The 24,933-nt window shown below is 43.6% G+C and overlaps 2 protein-coding genes across 8 annotated transcripts in view; one reads left to right on the top strand and one right to left on the bottom strand.

Annotated features, from left to right (window-relative positions):
* Nucleotides 1-2,813: 2,813 nt before the first annotated feature.
* c2cd4a (C2 calcium dependent domain containing 4A) lies at nucleotides 2,814-7,622 on the bottom strand. Its single transcript, XM_037107869.1, has 3 exons — nucleotides 7,604-7,622; nucleotides 4,357-4,469; nucleotides 2,814-4,244 (listed from the first exon to the last, which is right to left on the bottom strand). Exon 3 carries the CDS (start codon nucleotides 4,215-4,217, stop codon nucleotides 2,874-2,876), a length of 1,344 nt encoding a protein of 447 aa, XP_036963764.1. The 5' UTR covers nucleotides 4,218-4,244; nucleotides 4,357-4,469; nucleotides 7,604-7,622; the 3' UTR covers nucleotides 2,814-2,873.
* The window catches only part of tln2b (talin 2b), a 92,373-nt gene continuing 74,819 nt past the window's right edge, over nucleotides 7,380-24,933 (top strand). For 6 of the 7 annotated variants that reach the window (XM_037107864.1, XM_037107863.1, XM_037107862.1 and 3 more), the window contains exon 1: nucleotides 7,380-7,522. The gene's annotated coding sequence lies outside the window, so the exon portion shown is untranslated. Of the gene's footprint in view, nucleotides 7,523-17,313; nucleotides 17,411-24,933 lie in introns of all 7 variants that reach the window. The other variant, XM_037107859.1, reaches the window with a different exon arrangement.

Here is a 24,933-nt window from a genome sequence, read left to right as displayed (position 1 = left end):
AAACAAGATAAGGAAACTGGTTTGAACGGACTCATTTACTTAGGAAGCTAAAACAGTCGAGTGAGATATGGCAGGGGAAAGGGCGTGGTTTGCGCTTCTTGGTATGAACACACCTTCAGTCCATTTTAAGAAACACTCAATAGGTTCGAATACTATACCTATATCAATGTCTGGATGTAGTTGTTGTCAATTCCAGCTCATTAATTTGAAATTGTAAATGGGCATTAACTGGGCAAAGGCATCCTGTTGAATGAGGGGTAACCAGGCAACTCTTTTCAGACTCTTGAGATTAAGCCAGAGCACTTCCCCTGTTGTGTGTTTAGATTCATGATGCACCGCTCTTAGGGAGGCAGATGTTTCCTACAGATAACGTGAAATGACTTCTAGCAATCAGTGCTCGGTACTAAGTAGAAAACACTGCAAATTCTGTGCAAATAGCCTCTCATGTTTGCACTGCGGTACGTTTTTCTTGTGTTATGTTCAAAAGGCAAATAAGAAATCGCATGAAGGAAGTATTGCAGCGTGCCTGTGACTGTTTCTCATGGTGATGTATTTCCTGCTGGCCAGCGACGGATCAACATTGTATTCATACCATGGAGCTATTTGTTGTGGAGGGAAAGGCAACTTGTTAATTGTTCATGGAAAGAGCAGGAAGACTTTCACAGACTTTTTTTTGGAGATACTGTTTGAATTAAAGATATGATTTGTGTTTACATTATCCTAAAAAAACCTCAAACTTAAACTTTGCAGTGATAAAACATTAGAAGCAGAAACACACTCCAACAGTGATAGTTAACTTACACAGCCCAAGCTCAAGCAAGTAAAGTCTCCTAAGAACATGATGCGCCCCCACTATTAAATTCTAATATATTTCCCCTGGTGGCCAAAATGACATATTATGCATTTAACTGTTACCGCTTGAGGTCATCATTGGGAACATACTGTTTTCCAGGCTGTTGTACCCTACAGTGTTAAAACACTTGTACAATGTGACCTGATAGTTGTTATGAATTGCCACTAAGCTGTTATCTAATACTTTTATTCAGTACCATTGATGGAGGACTTGGGTGGCACCAGCTTGAATCAAGGCCCTAATGCTGCTGTAACCACCGTGCTACATAAAAAAAACCAACGCTTCCGCTCTCTCGAATGGAGATAGATTGGTGGAAAGCCCTCCGAATCCTATCAGTGGTTTACCAGCGAGGGGAATCACGGGTAATTCTCATTTATTACAGGGTATTTCACAGCTGAGTCAACACTCAATACAAAAGTGCCCAACAGCATCCAGGCTCTCCAACAGGATCAGCAGTCGCATTCTGCGTCGAGAGATACTGTTGAAAAATGTTGCTTGTCTGCGTGGGATGTTTATAGGTTTCTTTTGTCGCAAACGAGGTGCGCCCATGTATCAACGGAAGCACAAAAGCCCGCGTGTTAGGCCGTGTGTTGTAAGAAACACAAAACCCTTTATTTCCATCAAGACAATTGAGAAGGGATTGCAGGTTTTTTTGTTGGCTATGCCGAATCTGTGGCTCAAACTGAATGTGGATCATGAGCTGTATTTGTCCAGGGGCTTTTCTTATTGGCTCAAACCAAACGGTGAGATCTAGTAAAATATTTGCATTATAAAGCGTGCGTCATCGCGGCCGTGGAGCTTTAAAACCAGTCTCCCAGCAGATTATTATTAATGCTTCGGCTGCAATAGCTATTTATATGCATTTGTGGATGCTTCCCATCCCTCCACATTACTGTATGTATGTTTTGTCATACACTGTATAACCAGCAGTTGTCAGTCCCCTATCAGAGCTTTTTCTCAGCCCCGAGAAACCTATTAATCTTTAACTAGGAGCTATAGTGGCAGCCGGAGCTTTTAAGCCTGATCTTTATTGCTGAAAGCAGCAGGATACACTCGCCTGAAGTCTACATTAGGAGCTGCTGATGTGTTTAGTTGGGCAAACATGCGTCTATATCGCACAGAGAAATGCTGTTTCTTTTTGTCTTCAGCATGAAAAGAGGATGTTTTGCTCTGTAGTTTTTCAAAGGAGTTGAGTTCATTATATTACAAGCTGAGATGTGCAGTTTATCCCACAATTACTCAGTGCAATTATTCATTTCTTTATTTGGTCTGCTTTTTAAATCACTTTTTATTCATTTGTTTCATTTCTAAGTTTTAAAAAAATGTCGATAAAGGAAATAATCTTTGTTTAGAAATCTGTCCCTAAAGTCAAGAATTTACTAGTTTCACTGATAACTGTCAACTACAACATTGCTTCCGTTGATTAAAAATCAGATGATGGTACCTGCTCTCCAGCTCGTGGGTTTCGCTAACAGCTTTTGTTGTTATTCATTCTTCCGGATATTCAACACTAAGTGGGATGTATCATTTCAGAAAAACGAGCAGACAGAGCTTCTTTTGTGCACCAATTAAAATTATGCATACTCAATGGTGAAAATTCCCCCCTCTACGGTTTCTGGTTTCTAGTGATATTATTAATCACCGAAAAGGTCAGGAGGAAAACAAAAGGCTTAGGAGACATTAGAGAAGGTGGTTGTCTGAAGCCAGCCGAGCCACGTCAACACACCGAGGAATTAAAAGGCTGTAAATCACTGTATTAACACTTTTATGTTTGTTTTTTTAAGCAGTTTCTTCCTGAGAGTAAAACTTATCCTAGGCATCTGAAAATATTGAGAGTATTCAGTGGACTGCTCCTCTGCACAGACACAAAACATATGATATTAGAATGAAACTTGGACACACAGTTTTATTTTGGAGTGTAGTAAAGACAGACAACCTCAGAGTTTCGCCATAATTTAATCATAACAAAATCAAATAAATATTCAAATACATAAATAAACAGTGAAGGAAGTGCTCAGGTTCATAATGTCACAATGCTGGAAAGAGGCAAATCGCAGTCACCCAGGAGATAATCTCTTTTCAGGGTGGACATTTTGTTCACCACTTTGAAGCGGAGGGACCGCTGGCTGAGGTCTTCCTCTGAGATACTATCAAAGAAGAAATCCTCATTGAAGATTGGATTACGGCTCTTTCTGATGACTGTGCTGCGCTGCTTCTGCACTTTTCCGGGAACCAGAGAGAGGCTAACGCTGCAGTTGATAATCTTTGGGTCTACAGAGAGAGGATAGAGGCCCTCAGCGCTGATCAGTCGAACCCGTAGTCTTTGGTTATCTGAGCAGTACTCTGCTGAGAGTCTCAGGCTGCCGTCTTTCCCTATGGGTACTATTCTTTCCTTCATTACCCTCTCTCTGTGCAGAGTCAAGTCCATGGGGAAGATGTTTGGCGGTGCCAGGCTGTAGCTGCTGGGCAGGCCTTCAACCAACCCCTCTGATGCCCTCCTCATGACATTGGGGCTATTGTCTGTGGAGCTGCCTTCATCCGTGGACAGGGAATTGTTCCTGGACACCATCGCCTTCCTCATGTTCCTTGACAACAGCAGTTCATGGCTCAGCGCTTTGAACAGGGAAGACTTGGCAGGGCACCTGGTCAGCAGCGGCGAGCTGAAAGGAGAGGATTCGGTGGAGGAAGTCGTATCGCTGTCCAGAGTGGTCTGCCAGTTCAGGGTGTACCCTCTCGGGGAAAGCCTGGAGGTCAGGGAGTTGAGGCTGAAGGAGGAAGGTGAAGAGGAGGGCGAGGTGGAGGGGGAGAATTTGGAGCACACGCTGGATCGACTCTTGGGCAGCAGCAGGGGAGAGGAGCCGGGATCAGAGTGGAAGAGCGACTCCTTCCTCCTCGTGTGGGGGCTCTCCAGTAAGGTGCAGAAGCCGTAGCATGTCTGAGCTTTGGCCAGGTGTGGAAGGGACAGGGCGGCCTGGCTCTGGGGATCTGCATTGGTAGTCTCCTCATCGCTGCAGCCATCGCAGGGGTTCTCGTCCACGCTCTCCACCTGGATAATGTGTGGGCGGACGGGCTCGTGGCGCGTTATCTCTATCTCAGGGCAAGCCCTCTCACAGGGAGACACCTTGATGCGAGCAGCCCGGCTCTGCTCCGTATTCCTCATCTCCTGCAGGGACGGGATCGTGGGCGGGATGCAGAACTCGGGGATGTTGTCAGGGGTGATGACGTTGGGACAGAGGGAAATCCTTTTGAGTTTGTCACCCTTTTCTCCGAACATGATGTCGCTGATTTTAAAGCTGAGTTCTGCTGACGGCATGGGCAGGTTAGATCTCTCCACTGACACACGGATCTTCTCCACCACCCACATGGGTCCTCTGGTAGAAATTGGGAAGCTCTGAAAAAAAAAAAAAAAAAAAGGACATCTCAGATGCTACATTGTGTTTAGAAATCAAACACACAGAGAGTCTAAATTGTGTGACAGCATCTGCAAGCCTTAACTTTCTTACCTTATATTCTGAAGCAATGAGTAATCCACAAGGCTGTCCTGAGCAGAGGTGGACTGAGGTGCAGACGGAGCAGACAGAGGTTCTCTCTTGTCAAGACCTGCACACATCTGTGGCTGTTTGAGAGACAAAGACAGTTTAAATGAAGCAGGAAATCAGGGAATCTAACACACGCCCCCTGCGCTGCTCCAACAGGATCCTCCCTCCCACCTCGGCTGCCGGTTCCCATGGAAATATCCAAACCACAACAGATCCCGGTGCCCCCGTCGTAGCCACTGTGCTGTTTTAGCAAGATAAGCTTACTACAAAGTGTAGAACAAGTGTTCACAAACACATGGCAGGCTTGAAACTCACATGTTTGTTTTTCCATTAATTTAAATCCGATGGTGCATGTGACCCTCTTGTGTGAACATAAACAAGGTGATCTGATAAGATAATGATGCAGGACAATTTTTGCGTGTACCTTTTAGAGGCACGAGTTCAAGGAGCACAGCTGACCCAGCTTTTGCTGAGAGCTACAGGTCAATCAGGCACCACTGAAAGTTACAACTCAGTCCTTGTGGTATTTAAATAAATACGTGAGGTCCTATCGGTTGAACCCATCTGTATTCGTTTATCCCAGTACTTCACTGCTCTATCAAACTCACTTTTCAAAGAAATATTTAAACTCTGGACACATTTGAATGCCACATTGTCACTTCACTGACTACATAGAATGTATATCACTACACATCCCAACCATTCAGCTGGATATAGTATTTAGACCTGAGTATAGTGAGTATAGTGTTCATGAGCCAAAACGTCACCCTTGCTGAAGAGCTGCCGAAGGAGGGGCAGACCACAATGTCTCTTTATCAGAGATACAGTTCCTGAAAGGTCAACATCCGTGTTAAGAAGGACAATGAGAGCACTGATTTATATACGACCGCACTGAACATTGCGCCTGAGATCTTTAACCTTTACTGAAACATTGCCATGTCAGTGCTACCCTCTTGTGGTGGGACTCGAAGCAGCTTCAGTATGAATGATCACCAGAATGATGATGACGATGATGCACGACAGAAAGCTGGATTGGTGGCTTGTCTGCACTCAATCTGCCGTAATTGGCAGTCACTGTATATCATCCCACCCCCCCATGTAAAACAGACAAATAACTTTATGACACACACTGAAAAAAGCTGCTTGTTTTTGCATATTTACAACAGAATGCAAAAAACGAAAGGCACATCCCTTCAGTTTCAGTCATTTCAGTTCTTTGTCCCTTGGCCTTTTTCTCTGCCCTCCGCTGAAAAATCAGTCAGGGCCTCCTGTGAACACGCTCCACTCTGCTCTGCCCCGGCCAAAGTTCAAGTGGAGTGACTTGGTTACCGCGCGTTACCAGGCACTGAAGAACCGCACGATGTCACTGCTTACAATATGCCAGGAGAATGTCACGAATGGGGCCACTTCTCAGAAATGTTGACCAAAAATGTTCGAGCGATTCGAGCGTACCTGGCGGTAATGAACCGAGGTGAGTTTGAGGTGATCATGATCAGACCACGCGCATGATCAGACATGCAGGACTCATTCTGTGGGTGTTGGCGTGAGTCTGCTCTGTGGGCCCTGCAGTTTCACCCAATTTAATACAACATGCATAGTTATCAGCAGAGGGAGAAGTTCTCTGTCGTCTGGTTGCTATCAAAAATAAGTTTTTAGGAAGTAGCTCAGCACTTTCTGAAATTTAGAAGGGAAGCATGAATCTTGCTCAAAATAATCATCACAGGCCAGAGAGGCAAATGATCCATCCTCCTATGATGATTAAAGGAGCACTGTGTAGTTTTGGGGAAGACATTTTAATCTGAAGAGAAAGATCAGATTTCCTTTTTATGCCTAAACTAACAAGCTGACCTTAAAGACACAATCTTATTGTTTTACTTTGTTTATATGTGGCGGACCCTGCCACCTTCCTAGCTTCGAACAGTGTTCTTGGAACCTTATTTTCCAGTGGAACAGCTTGTTTATTCAGTTATCAGCTTATTACTATTACGAAATAAAACATATGAGTTTAAATGTCTCATCTAAAACTACATATTGCCCCTTTAAGATGTAGTTGATAACACTTAAATTCAATCCCCTTATTTATTCTAAGCCATCTAGGTTGCATGGATGCTTGAACGTCTCCATCAGGGGGCAGTACATGCTCAGGTAAAAAAAAAAAGAAAAAACAACAACAGCACACCCACTAAGATGATGAGCTGAGAGGGAGCTGTTAGTCTGACTGAAACGTTAAATATACTCTGATTAATAAAGAAAATAGCTGAAAAACTGGAGGATTATCTCCTCGGGTGCTGAACTGGAGTACAGAGTGTATGGATTCATAATTCATAACTCAGCCGGGCTACATTCCCCCTCCCTCCAACAGCCATGCATTCTTTCAGAAAATCCCTAAAATAAACATGTTCGCGTCTGGGAAGCCATTAGTTTGACACGAACTGCATGGCGTCGGGACGCCACCGGTATATCTAAACGTCATTCTTCCGTCATGTGCCGTCGGGTCAGTTCGGTGTCAACGTGGGACGATAGGAACAGCACGGCCCCACTGAGCTGCCCCTCCGCTGATGGTCGCCCTGCTGATCGGCAGGTGTACTTGACTGCACACATTCAAAAGCACTTTCAAAATAAGAGCCGTCGGAAAATCTTTTTTTTTTTTACGCGATCGGCGCGCGCGCGCGCGCGCGTGTGTGTGTGTGTGTGTGTGTGAGAGAGAGAGAGCGAGTGCGTGTGTGTGTTTTTATCTCGCAGGATTATCTCTTGAATCTGCTCTTGAGCCGTTCAATCCTCGACCTGGCTTACACGCATGACGATCAGAAAACCTTGATGTGTGTGTGTGTGTGTGTGTGTGTGTGTGTGTGTGTGTGTGTGTGTGTGTGTGTGTCTGTGTGTGTGTGTGTGTGTGTGTGTGTGTGACGCCGCTTCCTCTCCTCGGCGCATAGATATGCGGTCGGTTTTTTTTTTTTTTCTTTTTTTCTCCCCCTCATCCTTCTCTCTCCACTGTACGATAAACGAGGAGGGGCTTGATGCCGTGGAGGAGGCAGGCAGGCAGGCAGGCAGGCAGGCAGGCTGAGCTGACCCGCTTGTAGCCTACATCCAACAAGCCAGGTCGCATGCGTAAACGAGTGACAGACATCAGGTAGGATCTCGCCTTCGTCTCTCTTTCCTGTCCTTTCCTTTTCTTTCTGAAATAAGCTGCTCGTGTTGTAAAAATACAAACCCTGGCGCCGCGCTTTGAAGGTGCTGTTCCTCCCTGAACGGGGCTCACTACACGGAGGCGGACCGCTCGGTGTTGGCTCAGCAGAAGCGCTGAGAACATTTCACATTAACAGCCTGCAGGGTCGACCCTTTTTTATTTATTTATTTATTTATTTTTTCACATGATCGGGTGTGATGTGCTCCACTTCTCCATCGTCCCTGCTCCTTTTTTTTTTTTTTTTTTTTTTGTAGGAGAGAGGTGGGTTAGGATTTAACATCTGTCGATTTGCCTCATGTGGCGCGCCTGTTACAAGCCTGTCAAATCTATTTCATCGCCCAGTATGTGACCGCAAGCTTTTATTATTATTATTATTAATAATTTTTGACATTGACAGATCGGAAGGTAATCAGACGAACGGTTTGCACTGACCTACTTGCTTGTGTGTTTTTAAACAGTCGGGGTGTGCTCGAATTCGGTTTCTTGCTCAGAAGTGGGCTAAAATAGGCAACTAATTCTGCTCAGCTCCAGCATCCCCCGCTGCTCTGTACTGTAACTTGGACTTGACCTGAATGTTATCTGGATCGGCTCAACATCAGAGCCACACTGACGATGCGAGGCTGTGAGTGCGCATGCAGGGAGGGGATGTGCCCGCTGATGATTTACAGCACAGAAATGTGGGCAGGAGATACTCTGGTGTAATGGACAGTTTGGTCAAGTTTTTTTTTTGTTTTTTTTTTTGAGCTGTGATAAAAAATCTGCCATTTCATGAATCCCAGTGGAAGAATTCCTCCTTTTTTGGGGTGGTTTTGTTTTACCTGACACCTGCAGAGGTCATGTTCACCTGGCTCTGTTGTTGCCTTCTCTCCAGCAGCAGGGAGGGGTTGTGCAGGGTGTCCACTGAAGGACATGTCTCCTGAACCTGCCAGGCCGCCCCTGCTCGCCTCACACAGATGTGCCTGCTGCACTTGTGAAGAAGGCGTTTTTAAGAGCTGTGACCATGTGGTTGTTTCACACAGGCACAGGGCATTAACTGTTAGGGAGCACGGTGAGTGTTCGAGGTGATCTGACCACACAGTAAAACCTTTATTATTATTATTATTATTATTATTTTTTACTGTGTTCTGTTTTCTTCATGTTCTCGTTTACTGACGAAGCAACTGTTTGAAAAATGTCACCCCACCCTTCCTCAGGTGTAAAGCAGCTGAGCATTTTCCATGAGAGGCATCTTGTATATTAAGGGTCAATTCAAGGATACTCGTGCCGTGAGAGGGGGTTTCAAGCCTTCAGCGTTGAGGAGTGACATGTTTTTTACCCGAGTGGTGGCACTCAAAAAAGTCGAGCTGTGTCAGCGAGATGCAGACAGCTGTGATTCGGGATGGCTTTATACAGGAAGGCACCACTGAGGGTGCTGGGGATTTGATCCCCCTAATGGGAGCACCCATACTAAAAATACTCCCTGGTGGTACTGTAAGGCACGAGGATGAAAGCATCCACCAGCTATACTGTAGGAGCACGGGCTCCTCGTTTCATCATTTCTACTAGGGCTGCATGATATGATGCAAAAAAAAAAAAAAAATCCTATTGCAATTCAATTATTTTGCCAGGTTTTGAGTGAGGGCGATCATTTTCACATCACAGTTTTCATTTTCTCTGTCAAAGCTATTAAAATCATGGGGATGTGACATTTGTTGGGGTCCATTCTATCAAAAAGAGATGTTTTCTCACATCTGGAGAACTGCAGCACTACAGTACTGTCCTGTTATGTCAAAAAAAAGAAACTGCAGCGTCTTGCAATATGGATACTGCTCTAGACCGTCTCATGATCTCAATAATAAGTAGTCATGACTATCATGACATAAACCCACTAGTTGGTGGACTGCAGTTTTGATGCCTCAAGGTTTTGGAGCCAGTACCAATCAGAGGGTAATTTGTGATTTGCATATTGCTTTTAGCAATGTTGTGATTTGGGTTATATTGTGATTAATTGTGCAGCTATAAGCAGAGCTTGACCGATGTATCAGTCAGTCTTGATTTTAGAGATAATAATTCAAGAAAATATGTTTAGAGTAATTCATAATGATCAAATTCGCTGTTAGCGCTACCATATTATGCAAATGTATACAGTTTATGTGTTTTGTTTTGGGTGAATACCAGAAATGTTTATATGAAATAATGTTTAAGAATACTGTCCATTGTTGCAGCATCTCTATTCACCCTCTGTCTGTATGCTCCGTTTTACTTCCTGTCTCTTGAAGGCCCTCCTCTTGACAAGCCCAGTCTACTCTGATTGGTCCATTCTCACGGGCCTGAGCAGGCACTGCACTCTACGTGGTGGCGACCTGCTCTGCAATCAGAAAACACATGGATGTCTCAGTTTCTAAAATAATGCATCTTTATGTCTGCTGTTTTAGTTCACAAATGTTATTTAGACCACAAAGTGTATTGCTAACCGTAAACTATCTTGCCTCCATCACATATCTTTGTCACAAGTGTTTGACAAATCTAAGAGCTGGTGCATTGGACGATACATCGCTGGTAGACTTTTTTTCTTTAGCCTTAATTTCTACACAGAATTCCATAGTCTTACCTTGATGTGTGTGAAGTGCCAATTAAATGCTTGATGGCTGCTTCTGGCTTTGCTAGTTTCTGCCTTTCTGAAAAGTGCACAGTCCCTACAGTGTATATAAGATGTCTCCAGACTAAACTGGTTGGATTTTGACAGTTGGAGGTGTCAAGCATCACCAGTTTTGCTTTGGCACTGACGTCTGCTTCATGCGTGATAGGATAGAAGTCTCGGTGACTTGCTTTACCTCAACAGAAACACTAAAGCCAGGAACTGTTTCTGCTATAAGAAATACTGACAGCTGGCCGTCACACTTACATGTTCTGACGTACGTCTTGAGTTCCTTATCAACATACTATTAACATACTTTCGAGGAGCGAACGTGATTTGAACAAATTTTCATAATTTCTAGCGTCTACAAAAAAAATCTTTGTTGAATGGCAGATTGTCAAAATGTGCCAATAGAGAATAATCTCCAGATTACATAGTGCTGGAGCGGCTTTATGAATCGCAAAGACCCTTTCCTTAAATATGGAATTGAGCAGGATTGTCTGTAGGATTAATGTATTTACGGTGAGACCAGCCATAACAGATTTGCTCGTTGTGTGCGCATATACGTGATTGTTTTTGTGTCAATGGCAGGACACAGTGTTTGCAGTCATGAGAGCAAATAACATTTTGCATTCAGGTGCGTCTTTTTGTTCAAATACCGCAGCTATGTAAAAATTCAGCAGCGCGCCTACTGACTCACAATATGAGCCGTTTGCTGGCTGATCTTAAACACAGAGGTGGAGACGTTTTCTGTCGGAGAATCTACAGTGAGTACTGTACTCTTTCCCACTACACGGATATAATTAGATCACAGCAACACCAGTGTCACAAGCTCATATGCAGCATGCGTCTGCCAGAGGCATCTGATAGAGGCTCAGTGTTCCATCAAACAAAACACTAGATGCTATTCACAAGACCCAAGGTTAGAAAGGCGATGTGTGCCCGTTTGTAAAGCTTGTGGCCAAAGAAATCAGAAACATTGTCAACCACAGACACAAAAAGTAGCACAAATGAGTAGATATCGTCAGGATTCTACATTTCCCCGCGTCTAAGCTTTTAAAATATTAAATACTGCAATTTGGCTTCGCAGCGGTAATTAAAACCAAGCACTATTTCAATGGTGCCTTTTCCCACTGATTGCCAGCTATTGAAGAGGCCATTACCACAGTGATTCTGTATTATGGGCAGCTATTAAGGGTGTCTCGGCTACAACAACTTTACTTACTTTACTTTTGCGTTCCACTTAACACTTAATTCACTGGGAATCACAGGTCTCAAACATGGTCTGATGAAATGAACGGTGCTTTTACTTAGCATACCTTAGACACCAACCACAAGGCCCCACATTCCCATGTATTTAAGTCCACTAAGTGTGAGAACGAGCGATTGTAAAGGACAGTGCCACCACTGTATTTCCACGCCGCTCATTAGAAAGTGATTTTTTTTCCTCTCAGCTGTTGCAGTTGCTCCGTCATCAAGAATACGTTCCTGGTCGGAATTCCCCAGGAAGTGTTCGGTCGAGAGGCTGGGAAGTAAAGGGTACTGAGAGTCACCGGAGAGTGTGATTGTTGAACCATATTTAATGCATGAGTGTGTAGGAGGTGGAAACTAAAACACACCCCATGCTGTCGCTGTGACCCAGCCTTTGTGTTTCATGTCGAGCAGTGGAAACAGATCGCTCCCTGCAATGCATTTTCTCTGTGCCGTCGCTGTGATCACAGCCTCTTTAGGGCCTGGCTCGCTTCCAGATTTTTTTTTTTTTCTATAGATCAAGAGGTGGATTTATAAGCTCGCTGCCATTCTAGTGCATCAATCGGAATTCATAATTTTTCCGGTATTTTTCCCAACAGATGAATGTGGCAGGCAGTCAATATGTGAGAGCTTTAATGCAGATGGGCCTTTTTTTTCCATTAGCAAACACTTGACCACATTCCCAATGTGCTTTCAGATCCGAACGAAGGTTGATCTCACTTGTAATTAGAGATCATGAGGAAATTTACTGCACGCTTGATTAATAATTGTCACCCATTATCACGTCAATGCATTCAATGCCAGCATATCCACAGGTCACTCAATTGTTGATCCTTATGATGTGTAGCAGTTTTATGTATTGTACTTTTATTTCACTGTTTATAACTTGTAGGGTTGCTAATATCTACAATATGAATGTTTTGTTTTGTTTCACTGAAGGTAGAAGGCAGTTATTTCTTCTTTCCTTTCGTGTGTCAGATCAGCTGACGTGTGCAGGGTCATTAAGCATGAAACTGAAAGTGGCACTATATATTGAACGTGATCCTCACAAAGCTGGCACTGGAGGTTGAAGGAGTACTTACAAAGTATTTACCGTCCATGTGGTCTAAACCGACGAGGCTGCGCCAGTGATGTGCAAGCAGACTCGAGAAGTAGGTCAGTAGATGCCGCCGTGGTATGTTTCAGGTCAGAAGGCAGTGGCACAGCCCGTGGCACTTCTCATCAGCGGGTCAAATGCAGCGTCGGTTTGAGGCGGCGGACAACAGGTCTGACTGCGCTGTCGTTCATGCTTGGTCCCAAAACCGGGTTAGCGGGCATAAAATAAAAGATGTGAGGGTTCCCTGAGCACCAGCTGTCAGCTTAAGTGCTGTCGACTTACCTTTTGGCTGCCTGGCTGCTTTTATGTATTCATGTTAGTAAATTTTTACTTGAATTTTTGTGCTCAATTCAATTAACTCTCATTCATGTAATCTCTTTCGAGATAGGTCCATTACTTTGCTGAAGTTTAATTTAGCAGTGAGCCAGCATTTGTGCTTAAGTTTAAAACAGCTTTTGTGCAGATTGCATAAATTGCTTTATTAGCAGTCAATTGTACTGAAGAGTCAGTGAATAGGTGTAGAAAATTAATGCCCTTTGACTTTATTGGGAAAGGTATTACTGCTGCAGACGCACACAGAGCCTGCGTGGCTTAAAGCGGAACGGCTCGGAGGAACGATCGGGAACATGACCCACTCTGGCTGAGGCGAACTGATTACCAGTGGTACAGATCATGTGATGTATAGCCTCCTCTGAGAAGGGGAGAGTGGTGGGAGGAAAACCTCTTTTGTCTCCAACATGTCTGTTTCTATGTGCGACAAAGTCCCAGTGAATAAAAGGAGCGGGCGTACATTATTGCATTAAAGTCGGCATGTTCCTTTTCTGTTCTCACAATGCTAGCTGCTGCTTTTGGGCTTTTAAGAGGACAGTTTTATCACCTGGTTGTCTTTGTTGAGGTATAATGGCTGCTTGTGCCCAGCCAATAGTCACCTCGTTGTAACATGCCCGGCTTCCTTTCACTCTTTTGTAGGTACGAGTGCTCGGAGCTTCTAAGTGCCGGGACCTGTCTCTCTGTTGAGTGTATTTGAAGTTGCACTCCAAACGAGATTTGTGCTTTAAGTGTCCTTGTGTCTTCTAAGTGACTGTGTTTAGCGGCATAATCAAAGAAACGTAATTACTCCTCTAAGTACGTACAGTACGCCGTATGCGTCCAGAGCTTCAGTGGACTATAGCGTTATTATTTTAGGGAGTGTTTTCTTTGGCCGGCTCCTCAAAGAGAAGCACATTAGAGGCACACTCTCAAAGGCTCTGATGGGTTTCATCAGCATGCTGGGAGTGTTTTTCACTGGCAGGGGGTCTCGGAGGAGCGCCACGGGAGCCAGAGGTCAATGACAGTGGGGCAGAGATCCTCGTGATCGAGCCACTTGCCATCGATCCGCATCAATGATACATCACAGCCAAATACAGCTGAGTGGTGGGGGTCCTGCAACATGGTACAGTTCAGACATCAATCTCTTGATGAGACGGTGAGGTTTTTTTTTTCCACCCATGACACAGTTTTCTAACATCTTGATAAAAAAATCAAAGGGCACCATGTGAAGTTATCCCAGCCTGTAAATTGCCGGGGATGGGAGACGTCCGGAGGTTGAGAGGCTTCAGAAGAAGGGAGCAAAGGCTAGCAGCACTGGGACGGAGGCGAGATGGAATAACAGACGGATGAGGTAAACAAAATGATATTGCAGCTGAACGGCACTGTTGATCTTGTTTAAGGGAGGATTGACAAGGCAGTAGTTTCACATCAAGGTTAATTGAGGGCCATCAGGTCCTTTGTGTGTACAGCAGCTGTCAGCCTGTTTTTGTGACTGCCCGGGGGGAAAGGACTCTCCTGTCTGAAGAGCAGCGCTGAAATTACCGCTCTCCCTCTGCTCTGATCCTCTGCAGACTGCCACGGTTGCTGACCGAGCGAGATCTCTCTCTCTCTGTCTCTCTCACCCTCGCTCTGTGTGTCTCTCAGCTCACGGCTGTGTAGTGTCAGCACCTTGAGTCTCAAAGAAGAGCTGTGGACCGCTCTGACACACTCTTGTCCAAATGATTTCATATTGGCCCCGCGAAAGAGCTTTTAGCAACTGGAAGCCGCACTGTATAAGTGATTGTGTTACTTTAGCCCTGTGTATTCTGCTCATCAGCAGCGCGGTGACCTTGTGTTAAGGGCAGAGGGATGCTCTGGTTACCCTCAGTGGAAGGCGATATATAGGATTACATTCGTCACTGTTTTTGGAGATGGAATGATAACGTTGACTCAGGAGACGATGACGTGATTGGTGCTCTTCATAAAGACCTTTCTGACGGTGTTCATTTTGAACTTGGACGAAGCTTGTCCCCTGGAGGAGCCAGTGCAGCCAAGATATACTGTGCTGTGTTGCACAGAGCTATAGGCTGCTACATGATTAGAACGATCTCTAATTAATCGGTGCAGTCATGCGGAGGGATATCTCACAATCTAGTGCTTAATAAGGATTCATCCCATTTCCGGCTATAAATGAATGAATATGTGAATGTGAAAGTGTTTCCTTTTGATGACAAAACCCAATAAGTATCTTGTAGCAGCAAACAGTTGTTTACCACTGAGCTGGTGTCCCTAGCAGAGCATCTTGCCACTGACTCACATCGGTCAGTAACGAACAGGCTGCTGTATCAAGGTCCTGTTATCTGTCCATGGCAGCAGGTCCTCTTTGAGGGGTCCACCATGTGTCTATAGTAGCCCAGGATGGACAAACCAAATGCAGACACTGTGGGGGGCTGAGATGAGCAGCATTTTGTTGGTTGTAATCAGCAGAGTCATCACAGTGATGCTAAATCTTGCACACTGGCCCTTTAAAATCAGGTATTGAGACAAAGTAGTATGAAAAAGTTTTACATGATTCTTTAGTGACTAATTACTTGGAATCAAACTTGGCACAAGACAAAATTTTTTGCCTCTTTAGTGCACCAAAGTTCGTAAGTACAGCATCTAACATCTGTTAACTTTGAAACTCCAGGATTCACCTGCTCTCCTAATGCGTTAAATCAACCTTAGTTGTTATGCTGATCCTCTGGGGCGAGTGCGACATAAATTCTAAATGGTCTCCCTGGGACTAAGGTCACCCGGCCTGATGGCACAAAATCATTAGCAGAGGAGGAAATTTTAATTCAAGTCGGACACTGATTATACAGAGTCCTGATGTTTCGTACTGTAACCTTGTTTGTCAATGCACTGTTGTTCTGCGGGGCTGAGCGAGAGTGGAATATCAATGCTGACTTTCTCCGGAACATGGATTGTCTGGCAAAAATCAGAACCTACGAGCTGACTTGAGCTTGTGTTCAATTTCCTGTACCGGTGTCGGCAGCCGCTGAAGTGAGGGACAAATCAGCATCCCTCCTGGAGCAGATTCTAATATCGCCCCTCGTCTCTGCATCTTTATGCCCGTGCATTGCGGCCCGTCAGTGATGTTGCATGACATCTAATGCTGGATGAGCGTATCGTGCAGAGAAGCTGTGGATTCATACCTTTTAGCTTCCTGGGTATGCCTTCAGGATCTGGTGAGGGTTTGTGCATGATTACACAGAGCACAAATAAGGACAAACTAGCATTCATTCATCTCTTTAACATATGAATCATAACGTCATCTGGCCTGTACAGGGGAGGAAGGAGAGCGACTCCGGGCTGCAGGAGCTGTCTGCACAGGCAACAAAACTACCATATCATGTGTATGTTGTCTGTTTGATTGTTTCCCCTCCATTGTGCTCTGTAATTTCTTCCCCCTGGCTATTCTGTCGTGACACCGGCTCAACCTGCTTGTGAACATGTGCAGTACGATAAAAAAAAAAAAAGAAAAAGAAAAAGAAAAGCCATTCAGTAGAATAATTGCGTTATTTATAGAAGCATTGTCAAATTTAATCCACAGCTCTGACTCATGTCGTCAAAGACATCAAAACAGGCGGCCATTGTTTCGCTGATGCCTTGCTTGTTCGGCGCGGCACAAAAATAAATGGATGGTGCTTTATGTAAGATGAGACGCTATGTTGAAAATGCCCTCAATAGGGCAACCGTTATGTGCTTACTCTATTCATTTTGCTCGCATGTTGTCAGCTTCCCCAGCTCTCAAGCTGGGAGAATTGCTCCTTTTCATTTCTTGAAAAGCGTCATATCTGGACTGCTAATAACTGTATGCGGTATTAATTGGTTAAAGCGGTGGGTACTTAAACAAAGTGACAGCTGAGGAGCTTTGATTCAAAACCCCTTATGAGCTTTTCTGTATGAACAGACGGGAGTTCTGTAACAATAAAGCAGCCCTGCGTGCTACCAATACAGCTGACGTTAAATAAGGGATATTTTTAAGCAAATTTAAGGTTAAGCGTGATATGTGACTGTCAGATTTGGCACCCATGTTTTGGCATCGGAAGGCACCTTGAAGCAGATCATCGCTTGAGACTTGAGCGCTTTCTTCAGGAAAGAAGCTGAACATTTTCAGCTCTGACTGCAGCGACTAAAGTCCAAAGGCATCGTAATGTTTGTCAATTTGAAAAATAAAACCAAGAAAATAAAAGTTGATGCAGAAAGTTCATCTTTTGATCTTGGATTTTAAAAACAAAGTACAGCAAGGTATTCAAACTAGGAACAAGTGTAGGAAAAGTTTTTTTCATGAGTAGTTTCAGTTACTTTGAATAAATCAGACATTCTCACATTTCCCATCTTATTTTCAGTTCCAGATTTAATCTCTTCAGAATCAAATCTTACTTTTCTCACTTTCGAATTGTGTTTTTGGTGTCAGATCTTTTTTTTCCCTTTCAGATGGAATTTTGCCACGTGGTCGTGCGCAGCATCACCTGAGAGGGGCTTAAAATAATCAGCGACAGACTAACAGAGAAGGCTCAGAGCCTTTCCTCAAGTAGGTTGCCTTCAGGAAATATGGGTACTTTGATCATTTTGACTCAGCACTTTCTATACACCGTATTCACGAGATTGGTAGTGAAAATCCTAATGCTTGTGACAAACCTCCACTTAGCAAGCTGTTTTAGGACGCTTTTGGCAACAATTGATATATAAGAGCAGTAAAATATGCCAGATTGTGAAGTTTAACAGCCGTGCTTGAAGAAACGATTTCCCATTTCCACATAACGCTGGGAACGCGGCATAGTATCCCCGGATTGCGATGGCGTCTGTGTTCTTTCTTTTCCAAATTAATAAACCTTTTGGCCCCGATTTGGCTTCATAAAGTGCTGCTGGCTCCCCAGCAGATTTGTTAACATTTCAATGAATTACCGAAGTGTGTGTCATATTTCTGTCAATGCAGTTGGCATGGGTGAAGAGGATGATGTTGATTTTGGATTACTGAGGACATTCCATGGCAATTGAGGATGACTTGCATGCCTAGCACACATGGATCAAAGCGTCTTCTCGCTCCTTCTGTCACACACGCGAGCCGACAGCGGACACACAAACCCTGTCTTCATCTTCTGTGCGGTGTGAAAATACAATACAGGGAATAAATGAAAGCAGAGACGATTTTGTACATTTTAGGACAAGAAATGCTGCATCATTTTGTGGATGTTGCCTGCCTTTACATTCGCAGCATACACATTCATGACAAATCTCACATCGCTGAGTAAGACTGGCCCTGTGTCAGCCACTGCACACTCGCCATTGTCATTACTAGAAAAGGCTGCTGCAGTATTCAGTATTTCAAGAAAGTATCAAAACATCTTCTCAGACTGCTGGGTGTGAGCAAATTGCTGGGGGGTTGCATGCAGTGTGTTGTTCCAAATATTTCTGAAAGAATATGTAATGAAAAGAAAAATAAATCAAACAACGAGCAACAATACATGGCACAGTCAGAGAAGTGCTCTTTTTTTTTTTTTTTTAGATCTAATATTAGAAAAAGTGTTGAATCTGTTCTTCGCCCAAATTGAGATGATGTTTGTAAAATGTAAAAATGATACGGTGTTAATTTCTTGCCACCGTCACCATCTGTTCAGTCCACTATATGGCAGCTGTTTGCTTCTCCCTCCGTCGAGTCTTTGGTTTCCCCTCAGACAGGAAATTGATGAGCCTGAAGCCAATGGAGGGTAGCTGCCCACCCGCAGTGGACATGCTACCCCTGCGAGGGCTATATCACCCACAAGATGACACCCTCTCGCCCCCGTCTGGCTCGGAAGGAGTCGTATAACACCGCCAGGTGTGTGTGCCAGCCTGAGGTCAAGGGTCACTCTTGTACTAATGACCACGGCTGGCGACCCTCCTTTTTTCAAAAGACAGCATTAAGTGGCTGACGTGCAGCTTGCTGCCTCTGGTAATTCCTCATTTCCTCTGATTTGTTTCTGCCTCGTCTCATTCATTATCCGTGCTTTCTGCCCTTTTCATAATCCAAAATCAAATATAGCGCTGCCACATGTGGGATTATTGATGCCGTTATTTAATGACTGTCAGGATCTCTGGCGTTTATTTGTGATATACGGCCGATGGATGTGAGGAGCTCATACTGGGGAACATGCACTATATTTACAGTGTGATTTGATTTGTCTGAGCCAGGGAAAAGGCTGTCATAAATTACAGGAATCTCATGGAGCGAGGCACTGTGACGCTTTATAAATTCCCCACTGAGAGGAGGGACAAAGAGACGGCGGAGGAGGCCGCGCTCTGAAAGGCCGATCTGTATGCAACTTCAGTGGGAGACAGCATCCTCGACACATGGCACGAGCTCAGAGACATTGCTTCGAACGTGGCTGGCTTGTCATTTATGGCGGCTCACTCTGCTCTCTGCTAGCCTTCCTCACTCTTAGTGCAGATAAGAATTGCTAAGGGTATTTTGGAGGGTACTGCTTGGTGATGCTGGTTAGGCCGAAATTCCTGGGTTTATTCCCAGCAGCGTTTTAGTGAGTGAGACTATCTTTAATTCAAAGTAACGGCACTAATGATGCACTGCCAATATCTTCTGCGCATACACCAGGCCTGCACATCCTGGATGTCTCAATGAGATGGGGTTGTCTGCCTCCCTTTGGTGCAGAACCGTGGGACTAATTGAATTACACATCCCCCCTCCTTAGCTTCTTGGTCCCATGGGAGTGCACAACTAATCGTTTGGAATCTCTGTTTCTCAGAAATGGGGAAGGGCGAGTGTATATCAATGGTCCTCCTGTGAGCCTCCGTCCTTTCTCCATATCATCTCCAAAGCTACCACAGGTTCAGATGGTGTCACTCCTGATGGATCTTGACCCTGTGACCTCTGAAGGCTGCAGTGCCGTCACAGCTGTACCCAGTACCCAGATGTACCCCACAAAGTTGTGTTGCTCATTAATGAATATGAAATAAGTTCAATTTTGAAATTAAGTGAATTGTGACAGTATATGTGACCTCACTCCGTAAGGTTATGAGGGCTGCAACCAACAGTTACTGTCATTATTGAGTCAACTTCTGATTAAATGTCCAAAAAATCATGAAAGGTGCTCACCACAATTCCCAAGAAACCGAAGTGACACCTTCAAATTGCTCCTTTTGTCGAACAACCAGTCCCGAAACCCAAGTACTCTTCATTTCCTATCATAAAGGACAATGAAAGCTGGCTGCTGACAAATCATCACATGGAAGCAGGAAATGTTCTCGATTTGAAACTAATTGATTAATTGATTGTCAGAATAGTTGGCAAGTGATTTTCTTTGATAAAATGACAAATACTTGCAAGTGACATTTACCCCGAGCACAATATTTAAATGTCACGCGGTATAACAATATACATGACCTTACTCCACAAAATGACCTTATTTAGATGATAAAATGTAAAAAAAAAAAAAAAAAAAACAACATCCAAAACCCAAAGACTCTTTATCAACCACCTTAAATGACAAACAAAAGCAGAATGTAACATTTAAGAAGCTGGAACCATCAAGCATTTGACATTTTAGCTTGAAAAATGAACGAAAACGATTAATCGAGTATCGAAATAGTAAGCAATTAATTTTCTCTTGAATGACGAATTGATCAAATGGAAAATCATGGCAGCTGACTTTTCCCCAGAGTATGATTTTTTAAGTTGATTGAGTATAAAAAATGGCAATGTTCGGATTCTGTGAATTTTATTTGACATTTTGAGGACATTATAAACTGAAATATTGCCAGCTAGTTATTAGGATAATGGACCTTTCCCTGCACCTGTACTTCGGAGGAGAGGTGCGCGCCGAAAGCCCAAAAGCGTTAAATGTCAAACCTGCCAGAAATCCCGAGCTCACAGCTTCATAATGTGACAAAGGCTGTCATGAAGATTAACACTGAACCCAATTAAACCCAGTACACTTAGCTGCGCCGGCTGTTGTAAAGCATTGTCACAGATATCCGCCACGCAATTTATAGCCAGCATTAGGAAAGTGATGTATAGAGAGCAGAAATAACACATAACAAATTAACACGTTAAGTGCAGAGGAAAATTAATGCACTGAAAATGTAATTGATTTCTGTGAAATGTAGGCCTCATGATTATCACTGGAGGTCATACTTTACCTGTCCTTTTTCCATTTTACTGTAAATTGATTTTCTAATTGCTTCACTTTTTTTGTCAGGTAATGTGAATAACTTATAAGCTTAGAAAATCGGACCCTAATAGCATTTCATACAACACGACCCTGGATCTAAATGCTGGGGAAAATAAGCTGTAAGTCAGAGCGAGGCGTGTCAGTCCTGTCCTTGCCCTCTGTCAAATATTGGCAAAGCTGTGGTGAAACGTCGGACTTTGCTTGTCCCTGTCGTCTGCTGTTATGAATCCCTCCCTCTGTCTGGGGTGCTCTGGTTGTCTCCCTTTTTCATAAATCAGATTTACCGCTACATCTGTAGTGCCCATGCTAATGAAGTAACACCCAGCGCAGAGACACGGCATTGATTTCATTTCCTGCCTCTCTGGCTGCTCCCTGGGTAGCAAGATGGAGATTACATGACGATGTCGTATAAAAGGATAGATTAAAGAATCTGTATCCAAGCGGAGAGTCACAGCTGTGTGCTCAGCCTCACAATTAGATGCAGAAGTTTTAAGGGGGAGCAGCAGAGATGGCGCTCAGCAGTACCTCAGGCTTCCTTTTCCCTTTTTTTTTTCCCCCCACAGATCTTTCGGAGCGTTACTTTTTTTTGTCTTGTTAACCTGAGCTGGATGTGGACGATAGCAGGTTCCTTTTCACTCCCACACATCCCCGCCAATGAATCGGATGATGGTAACCCCCTGTCAGAGATCTGCGGAGAGGCAAACGATGAAATGGATGGGTTGTCTGGTTATTAGAGAAACAGAGAAGAGCACAGTTCATTGTCTGCCTTCATACACATGTGCTCACCCAGTGCCCACAGTGTGTCTGCCTGTTTCTTTATCAGTGGTAGAATGAGGAAACGAGCCAAGACAGAACGTGAATTTGACTGTTAATGAATGATTGGCGTCAATTCAAACTAATTTAATCATCCAACCTTATTGTTAACTGTTGTATTTGCTGCCACTTTGTTAATAGTTTCTAAGAGGTAGGCAGCTACTTGCGTGAAACATTTGAGTCCAAGATAAAGCGTATCGCATAATATTGCATCGCATTGAGCTGTATTGCGTTGTATTGTATCGTATTGTATCGTATCGTATCGTATCGTATCGTATCGTATCGTATCGTATCGTATCATGTTGTTTCGTATCATATTGCAACATTGATCATTCTCTCATACCGACACGAGAGTCTCCATGTCTCCTAGATTATAAGCCTGTCTTTGATGCATTATTACAATATGCCAACTGTCAAGAAAAGGCCACAGGGACAGCATGTTGTTAACTGAGGGCAGCGTGTTACGATCCACTGTCGAGGTTATATTTAGATTTTTTGTTGAGCTGCAGAAAAATTAGTGCAAATCATTATCTCGTGTCAAAATGCAAAGATTCACCGCCTTTGTCCATATTTATGGCATTGTGGGTATTTTTTTTTCTGACCCTTCAATAGACTAATGTTTTATGATTGATTCAAAAAAGAATCAGCATAGTAATAAAAAAAAAAACATTAGTTGCAGCCCATTACTATCAAACAGTCCCTTAAGAGTCTTTCTAATTTTAGAGCACATTTTTACTATCAATAGATTGGATTGTCTGCGAGAATATTGCCACGCTCAGTCTCACAAATTGTCAGTTGAAATAACTTTCTCACATTGTATTTCCCCTCGAGGTACCGTTTTGTTGGATTTTTGAGGACCAGATACTCTCTATATTTTTTCCAGAGCAGCATTTTAAACGCCTCGTTCCACATTTCTGTGGCACACTGCAGGCAGGACATTTGAGGCATCTACACCACAGTTCCAATTCATTCGTTCAATCACGTCTGGAGCAGATGCGCTGACGTGCCTCAATTGTATTTCTGCGTTAAGGCACTGAAAACAGTCGGGGCATTTGAAGACTCCACAGTCTCATGCTCCAAGCACAATACTGGGTTAAAGCGTTGCAGATGCTCCAAGGCTTTTTGAAAACTTGCCATCTTCAATCACGGCGCCACTATTTTTGTCTGCAGTGACGTGCTGCTCAATTTTGGAATTGTGTCTTTACTTGTGTAATTCTAACCTTAAGCCCACTTAACTGTTTTAAATATGTACGTGCCGACCTTTAAAAGAACTCAGCGTCTGCCTCCTGAATGCAGAAATGACCTCATGATATCCACCGGGTTTGTCTTGATTTCAAAAGAACAAGTTAGAATGGATGAAAAGTTACACATCTTTGGTTTGGATTAATCAGCCTAACCTATAATCCTAAACTACACTTTAGAAATGATGCGGTTCTCTTTATTAGTACCTCTGCCCACTCACCTGGGTTTCAAGCCAACAGCTGTCTCTACAAGCATAACGTAACTGTAAGTCAAAAAAGTCAGAAAGCCGTTCCACCTTTATGGTGATTTTCAGTGGTGGTGATCAATCCTGTTTGATCCGTTTGACACAACGTGCAAATTTCCTTGATTTAGTGTCTGTGAAGAGAACCTGTACAGCCTAAAATAGTCAAATTTAGTTCTTGCAATAGATCCAAGTGTCAAGGCACTTTTACAAATTTTCCCCAGCTGGAATACAAGCCCCAGCCTGTTGAACTGATGAATTTGAAATTCAGATATTTAAAAACTTGCTTGTGTTCAAACCTCAGATAGAAGATGTTCGGGCCCCGTGAACGGTGTTCCTGTCTTAGTTTTTGTTCCTGCTCGTCTTGAACAGATTTTCTGCTATTTAATGAACACAAAAGTTTGTACAAATATTTTAATTTAATTGATGCTGGATCCTTAGTCATTCTATTAATTGCTAACTTTATTGATCCCCGAGGGGTAAGAACTTGCACGAAATGATGGGTGGATGAAGCCCAGATGTTCCTCAGGATAGATCAAGAGACACAAAGTTGTTAGTGTTTTTAATGAGGACATTGACTGATATGAGGATAAATAGTGTGTGTAGGATAAGAAGCTGATGTTCATAAGGTTCAACCTCTTTGATGTCGAGTGTTTTAATTTGGTTTGATGTCCCGATTCTTTGTTTTCACCTCGTGTTGTCTTTACTCGGAATTCAAACCCACACGCTGTGGCAGATGATTGCCGTGTTTGGATCGGCACCATGGTCCCCCAATTAATGACAAATTGCCAAAGCTGTCGTTTGAATGGGCTGTTGATAATAAGTTGTGTAGATGTTGTGTTTAGTGTAGATAATGAAATGTTATTATCGTTACTTAAAAAGCAGAAATAATAAGAATTTGAGTTATTAGCTGGCTGAATGCCCCCACTTAACTAATTAGAAGTCTGTGTCAGCATTAATGAGTTGTGTGCTATGGTGGCAGAATTCATTGAGGCAATTAGTGACTCTCAGAAAGCACGACAATCCACGGCAAATCGCTGAGCTGCACAGCGGCCGGGTCGCTCATAACTGACAGCAATCAGCAATACACAGCTCCAAGGATGACCTCTGGTGTACAGACAGTGACAATCAGCGCCATGAAAATGTTTCATTTACCGCTGCGCCGATGCATTTGAGTTGCCATGAAATGATATTACGGAGTGTGAAGTCTGTTTTGCTGCGTGTGTGGTGGGAAAATCTGTTCAGCTGAGTGAGCAATTAACTTGGCATAGCCAGAAATCAGGAGCAGATGATGAGAATAAACAATGAAAGAGACTTTTATAGTCCTCAACATCAAAGTCAGATTCAGTTATGTGAAGTATTTGGACCTTGGATGAGCTGTTCAGAACATATGGTTCAAAAAGGGTCAACATCTGAGAGAGATTCTTTTTTTTCTGTAAACCAACAGTAAAGAAGGAACGAAGAAAATGCACTGTGTCATTTTTTGCTGCACGGTCCCAAGATATGTAGCAAGGCTGGGAGTCTACGGCTATGCTAGCTGTTCTGTGAGGCTTTGAGCTAAATGCTTATGCTCACAGTGACAGTGCTAATATG

Source organism: Acanthopagrus latus, chromosome 8 (assembly GCF_904848185.1).
Source record: "Acanthopagrus latus isolate v.2019 chromosome 8, fAcaLat1.1, whole genome shotgun sequence".
Taxonomy (NCBI): Eukaryota; Metazoa; Chordata; class Actinopteri; order Spariformes; family Sparidae; genus Acanthopagrus; species Acanthopagrus latus.
This window is presented reverse-complemented; position numbering and strand designations above follow the sequence as displayed.